The sequence below is a fragment of the Mobula hypostoma genome, chromosome 24 (assembly GCF_963921235.1).
Source record: "Mobula hypostoma chromosome 24, sMobHyp1.1, whole genome shotgun sequence".
NCBI classification, from domain to species: Eukaryota; Metazoa; Chordata; class Chondrichthyes; order Myliobatiformes; family Myliobatidae; genus Mobula; species Mobula hypostoma.
This window is the reverse complement of record NC_086120.1, coordinates 25,674,767-25,682,378: the sequence shown is the minus strand read 5'-3', so window position 1 is coordinate 25,682,378 and position 7,612 is coordinate 25,674,767. Positions and strand designations below refer to the sequence as shown.

Here is a 7,612-nt window from a genome sequence, read left to right as displayed (position 1 = left end):
TTAAGGAGATATATAACAGCTAGGATGCCAAAGAGTTTTGTACAGCACTGTACTTGTCAATGTGGAGTGGACAGCAAATTTGTAAATCTGGCGGGAGCAGAGGATATTAGGAATGGTGAGGGTGGAGTGCCATGGGAGGGGTGTGGGACAGGTGGCAGAGGAGGAGTGCCAGGGGTGGGGCGCAGGTGAAGACACACCTAGCTCTGAGACACCAGGCAAGGTAATTTGATTCCAAACAGTTGATTTATTGATCATTACAGAATGTCTCTCTGGTGCTTCCCACTCCCTCCCTTCTCATTTCCCTTTTCCCAACCATGATTCCCCTCTCCCTGTCCCCTTCCCACTCTCACTCCACAATAGAGACCCATATCAGAATCAGGTTTATCATCACTCACATATGTTATGAAATTTTTTTTTAATGGAGCAGTAAAATGCAATACATAAAATTACTACAGTACTGTGCAAATATCTTCGGCACCCTAGCTATGTATATTTGTCTAAGTACTGTACACACGTCACCATATACTACCCCGAGATTCATTTTCATCGGGCATTCACAGTAACTACAAAGAAATACAATAGAATCATTGAACAACTGCACACAAAAAAGACAATCAATCAGTGTAGAAGACAACAAACTGTGCAAATGCAAAAAAAAAAGTAATAAATATTGAAAATGTGACTTAAGTGTCCTTGCAAGTGAGTCGACAGGTTGTGGAATCAGTTCAGTGTTGGGGTCAGTGAAGTTATCCTCTCTGGTTCCAGGGTCTGATGGTGGAGCGGTAATGAGTGTTCCTGAACCTGAACACACTGATGAGGGAGAGGGAGAGGAGGAGAGTCCATCATCATGCCCGACGCCGGCCCCCTAGGCCTGAGTCGACGTAGTAGTAGTAGTAACTGAGTGAGATGAGAGCATGTTCTGGACGGTGAGGATCCTTATTGATGGATGCTGCTTTCCTGCAACCGTGCTCTTCAGTGGCTTTATCCGTGATGGACTGGGCAGTATCCACTACTTTTTGTGGGCCTTTCCGTTCAAGGGCATTGGTATTTCCGTACCAGGCCACGATGCAACCGGTCAGGTTACTCTCTACAGTACATCTACACACTTTGGATGACATGCCAAATCTTCGCAAACCTCTAAGTGGAGCCGCAGCCGTGCCTTCTTTGTAATGGCACATGTGCTGGACCCAGGGCAGGTCCTCTGAAATGATAACATCGAGGAACTTAAAGTTGCTGACCTGATCCACCTCTGATCCTCTGATGAGGATTGGCTCACAGACCTCCGGTTTTCTCCTCCTGTATCAATGGGCAACTCTTTGGTCCCTTATCAGTTTAATTGTTAATTCAAGAGTTATTTCTTAATCGAATGATTTGATAATGATAAGTTCTTTCCACTTGTGGGATGTGAGCATTGCTGGCCAGGCTGACAATAATTGTCCATGAGCAATCACGTTGCAATTTCTGCATGAGGAGGACTTTCTTTCGCTAGAGGGTGGTGAATCTGTGGAATTCATTGCCACAGATGGCTGTGGAGGCCAAGTCATTGGGTAGATTTAAAGCAGACGTTGTTAGGTTCTTGATTAGTAAGGGCGGTCAAAAGTTACAGAGAGAAGGCAGGGGAGTGGGGTTGAGAGGGATAATAAACCAGCCATGATGGAAAGGTGGAGCAGACCTGATGGGCCGAAAGCCCTAATTCTGCTCCTATGTCATATGGCCTTATAGAATGTTGCTTGTCTGCAAACTTCTGCTCCAGCTACTGAGTCCAGCCACAGCCTGTTGGACTGTGCCGGGTAACACACTGCAGTAAGCAAAGTTGCATTGCACTGTGGTGAGGACCCTGTACTGGGAGTGCGGGATTAACAGGGAAAATAAACCAGCCATGATCAAATGGCAGGCCAAGCTTGATGGGCCAAATGGCCTATTTATACCCTTATTCCTGATGGTCTTGTTCCATGTGATGGACATGCTCCTACAGTGTGATAGTGATAGGAGTTCAAAGCAGCTATAAAAGGAGATCAGAGGCTGACTATCCTGTGGTGTGAGACTCATCTGAGAAGGTATTTCATCCATTTGAAAGTCAAAAGGATGATCATTGCCTAGATGACTGTGGTGCCAAAAACTGTCAGGAGGTTTGATATCATTCTAGACAAAGCAGCCTATTTGACTGGCACCTCATCTGTCAGCCTAACAATTTTATTCACTCCACTACAAGCGTGCAGTGCACACAATTTGAAAATTAACTTTCACTTACTTGTCTAGGCTTCTCTGACAACACTTCCCAAACTTTCCATGACTAAACCAACTAGAAGGTCAAGGGCAGAAAGCTTGTGAGAACACAACCACCTGCGGATTCCCCTCCAAGTCGTATATCATCCTGAGTTAGATAGACTCTTGGTATTTCATCAACACTGTGTCTGAATCCTTGAGTTTCCTACCAAACAGCACTGCAAGAGCAATTTCACTGGGGAACTGCAGTGGTCAAGGTCAGTGGATCACCACCATCTTTTCAAAGGCAATTGGGGATGGACAATAAAATGCTAACTTTGCCAATGATGCCCAGATGCCAAAATTGAATAAAAATAGACACACACACATTGATGATGAAGGGACCAATGATAAACCTTCAAGTTAAATGATGCATGACTTGGAGGAGAGCATATAGAGAGTGCTGCTTCCTTGCTGTCTGCTGCCTATATCTTTAGAGGTGGTAGAGGTTGAGGATTTGGGAGACGTTTTCGAAGAGTCTTAATGAATTGTACGGATGGTATACATTGCACCTATGTTGGTGGAAGGAGTGAATATTTTCAGAAGACAGCAGGACAGTCATGTGGGCTCCACTGTCCTGCATGGTGGCAAGTCCCTTGAGTGTTGCTGGATCCATACTTACATGGGCAGGAGGAGAATATTCTGTCACATTACTTAACCGTGTATTGCTTTGTGAATCACTCTCCGCTCGATATCTATCCTCCAAACTGCTCTTCCACCCACATAATTTATGTACCATGTCCATTTAAATGTATGATCAATAGGATATTGATAATCTAGGATTTAAGTGATGCTAAAGTAACTTGGAGGAGCTTAGATTCTCTCACCTGTTAGCAATAGTCATTGTCCAGCAATTGTCTGGGCAAATATTATATGCCAACATTACCCAAACCAGAACATGTCGGCATTTTCTGAGGAGATGGAATTGCAATGGTATACTGCTGATGCATTTAATGTGGACCTGGATAAGTTCTCGAAGGAATTGCAGGTTAGGTGAAGGGGGTACCACAATAATCCTGGGAGATTAATCCTTATCACAACTAACGGTGGGACCGCAGTCTACTCAGGATGGAACATAGTAGCACTGCAGGACAGAGTAGTTTCTGGAGTTCAGGTGATTATGGGTACTACAACCAGCATAATTGACCAATTATCACAATGGGTGGTGCTTTGGATGTTCAATGGCTAGTGCCCAAGGGTATGAACAAGTTATGTGACAAAAACTGTCAGGAATAAAGTCCAACCTGAGCTGGCAAGCCCTGTAGCTTGGTCAGCAATTCCATCCGATGACACCGACACAAACTGCGGTTTTCTCAATTCCTGAATCAGACTCCCCTGATTATAAACACTCCACCATACACGTCTTCCCTGATCATCTTTCTCAATAATTTCTGGAGCCAACGGATCAGGATCAAGTAACAAGATGCCATTAGTTGGGAAGTTTGGTGTCATCCTGTGGAGTGAAGTGTTTGTCTGTCCATAAGCCGAGGATGCTCATCAAAAACGGGGTTCAGATAGAAAGTACTGTGATACAATGAAGGACCAGAGTACAAGGTTAAATTTTGACAACATTTTATTTCACATGCCCCTCCCTTACAAACCAGAAGGTTGGGAGAAAAAGTCAGGAATGCTAGAGGACTGAAGGAAGGAAATCCCAATTAGAAGAGGGAAAGGTTACATAATCAGACATAAGGTATGGCTTCAAAAATACACAAACCGTAAGGATCCCAGGCTCCACTAACCAGTAGTGGATCTCAGACAGGACTGTGATGTACTGTAGAATCATTTGATTAGCTTCTCCCCTTTGTGATTAGGACAGTGAAGAGTTAGCTTGGGTCTCCACTCCCAATCACTCTTTAGAGGCCCTAACCAAACTGCTTAAAGGGTCTGAAAATCACACAAGGAGCAGAGTGAAATCCCTCGAGTTAAAATGGCAGGCAGCAGCTTCCCCGTGTGGGTTCACCTTAAGGATGGGGCTGAGCGTGAGGTGGCAGTGAGCAATGCTGTCACCTCTGGTCACCCATTCCATCCTTCCCTCTGCTTCTACTGAGAGATTTAAATCAGTAAGAAACTAATCAGCAAACAAAGCTTGCTCTTCGATGCCAGGGATGGAGGAAGCTGGGAGGAACAGGGATGTCGGTACTCACAGCAAAGACTCCTCTTTCAGTCCCTCAGAGACTGCAGCACCCCTCAGTCCCAGCACAGCGTCCTGCCCGCAGAGCACTGCAGCTTTGCTTACTGCAGTGTGTTACCCGGCACAGTCCAACAGGCTGTGGCTGGATGCAGTAGCTGGAGCAGAAGTTTGCAGATAACCCAACAATCCACACATAGCCCATTGAGAAACAGTAAAAACAACTCAAACAACTGAGAGAAGAAATCCTTGCTATCTTTGTCCAAAATGGGAGGCTCGTCATTTGAGACCATACATACCTTTTATTTCTAGATGTTTAATAATGGTAAATTCTTACAAAACAGCTATACCACTGAGCTCCTTTACATACCTATCTGTCTCATTTCACCTCATTCGTGTAAATAATGAACAGAACATGTCCATCCTGCTTTCTCGTCCTAAATAAGATTACCACAAATTAATCTAATTGCCTTCAAGACACATATAGTAAAATTCTGCGACCACACTATTTGGAAATCCTGATGATTGATTCTCTAGCTCACCAGGTGATGTTTCTGGGCCCAGCGTCCCTGCTCCCTTTCTGCTTACCAGAACCCCACTTCTCATTCTCCCTTTCAATTTACCTGGACCTACTCCTTTTCAACTCACAAAGACCCGATTCCAAGGTTACCTATTAACTTCCCATCCTCCACCATGAGCAATCCTCTAAGCAAAAGTTGAGAGCCATTATAGCATAAATCTGTAGAAGAGAATGGTGCCAAGTCCTGGCCTGTGGCTCTTCTAATTTATGCCAAAATCTGTACAAATGCATTTGCTTAATTACTAGGCACACTCCTAACCTCCTAGCCCAGATTAGCCACAATGTCGTTCAATATCCTCTAACCCAGGAAACCTTTCAGTGGTCCTGATAGGAGAGAGAGAAAGAGAGAGAGAGAGAAAGAGAGAGAGAGAGAAAGAGAGAGAGAGAAAGAGAGAGAGAGGAAGAGAGAGAGGAAGAGAGAGAGGAAGAGAGAGAGGAAGAGAGAGAGGAAGAGAGAGAGGAAGAGAGAGGAAGAAAGAAAGAGTGAAAGAGTGAAAAAGTGAGAGAATGTGAAAAAGTGTGTGAGAAGGATTATGTAAGAGAGTGTGTGTGGGAGAGAGGGAGAGGGACTTTATTCAAACCCCTCTCACCTAGACATAATTACTCACAATCTTAAAGACTGACTGAGAGGTTTAGCAATGAGCTCCGAGATCATATCACTACAAATACATAGTCAGGTCAGAATACGATCTAGTAAGATCCAAAGAGATCGGAAGACAACCCAGAATTCTACAAACTCTTTGTTTAGGTATTTGAAGGAAAGAATGAGGAATTTTGGTTCTTGGGCTGTCTAACCTTAATGTGTAGAGTGGAAGGAAATGGGTGTCCAGAGATTTTTAAAGTTAGTTAGATTCCAAAAAACATAATCCTCTCCCTGGCCAGCAGTCCGGGATATAGTTAACATGGGGGAAGAGGGTGTACTCATGTCAATACTGAAACTGCACCTTGAGCAAGCAAGACAGGAATGTCCCATTTAACTAGGAAATTAAGTTCTAGATGAGGGTTTTACTCAGATCCACTTTCACAGGCAAAGGCCCCACATCCTCCTCCTCGTGATCCCGGATTGTTACTGCAATAACAGGGGACAGTCCATACAGAGGGGCCTTCAGTGCACTCTCCTGATCACCATTGATGCTCAGAGGCTGCAGGTAAATGAGAGAAAGAGAGGGGGGGGTAGAAAGGTAGAGGGAGAGGAGAGGGGGAGAGAGGGAGAGAGGGGAGAGGGGAGAGGGGGAGGGGGGAGAGGGGGTGGAGAGAGAGGAGAGAGAGGAGAGAGAGGAGAGAGAGGGGAGAGAGGGGAGAGAGGGGAGAGAGGGAGAGAGGGGGAGAGGGGGAGAGGGGGAGAGGGGGAGAGAGGGGGAGAGATGGGGAGAGATGGGGAGAGATGAGGAGAGATGGGGAGAGATGGGGAGAGATGGGGAGAGAGGGGGAGAGAGGGGGAGAGAGGGGGAGAGAGGGGGAGAGAGGGGGAGAGAGGGGGAGAGAGGGGAGATAGGAGAGAAGGAGAGAAGGAGAGGAGGAGAGAGAGGAGAGGGAGATAGAGAAAGGGAGGAGAGAGAGACAGAGAGAGGGGGAGGGAGACGGAGAGAAGGAGAAGGAGATAGTAAAAGGGAGCAAGAGGGAGCCAGACAGGGAGATAGAGAAAAGCAGGAAGGGGGAGAGGGAGGGAGAGGGAGATAGAGAAAGGCAGGGAGAGAGAGAGAGATGAAGAAACAGAAATAGAATAGTGATGAATAAATGACAAATTTCCATCAAACATTCCCAGTGCAAGTTAGATATAGAACAATACTTTCTCTGTACTGTTCCAGGATAGGGACAGCATTGATTAGATAGAGTAAAGTTCTCTCAAATATTCCCATGACAATTAGAGCATAGATTACACATGGAGGAAAGTTCCCTCTGCACATTCAAATCAAATATTACTGGGAAAATGAAGTGTGAATAATATTGAATACACAGTGAAACTCCCTCCATACAATCCCACCAAACACTCCCAAGACAGAGAGAGCATAGATTACCTATGGAGTAAGCTTCCTCTTATATATTCCAATCAAATACTTTTAGGCTAATACTGCATGGATTAACTATAGAATAAAGCTCACATTGGTCATGAAATACTCCCAGGTAGATGTTGGAGTGATTATCTCCTCACCTTTGAGATAAATTGATCCCTTAGAGCAGAAACATCTTGACGTCCATTTCAGAGACTTTCTGTTGGCACTGTGTTTGATTCATAAAGATGGAAATAAGAGTTGCAGGATTTGGAAAAAGATTTACCCAGAAGAGGAAAAATTAAACCAATTCAGGTAATGGCTTCAGTTCACAAATGTCTTACCCAGAATGGCATGTTCTTTTTCACTCTGCACAAATCTGTACTCCACATTATAAAAAGGACAGTGACACTAGAGAAGATGTTAAAACTCTTGCTACTGGAACTGAGACACCATTACTATTAGCATAGGCTGGGCAATCTGAGGCCCTTGTCTCTAGAAAGATTACTGAGGAATAAGTCAAAAGTGTTTGAGAGCATTTTTGGGCTACTTCAGAGTCATGTTCTATCAATGGAAAAGAGAAATGTCTTCCTTCTTTTTTCCTGAACTGTCGCATCCCCTCTACCAGAGAAAAAAGTTCCTTGA

At 44.7% G+C, this 7,612-nt stretch overlaps 1 protein-coding gene across 1 annotated transcript in view; it reads right to left on the bottom strand.

Annotated features, from left to right (window-relative positions):
- Positions 1-386: 386 nt before the first annotated feature.
- tmem59l (transmembrane protein 59-like) overlaps positions 387-7,612 on the bottom strand; it is a 28,900-nt gene continuing 21,674 nt past the window's right edge. The window contains exon 8 of the mRNA XM_063032506.1: positions 387-6,118. Coding sequence (XP_062888576.1) covers positions 5,969-6,118 — 150 coding nt within the window. The 3' untranslated portion in view covers positions 387-5,968. The remainder of the gene's footprint in view (positions 6,119-7,612) is intronic.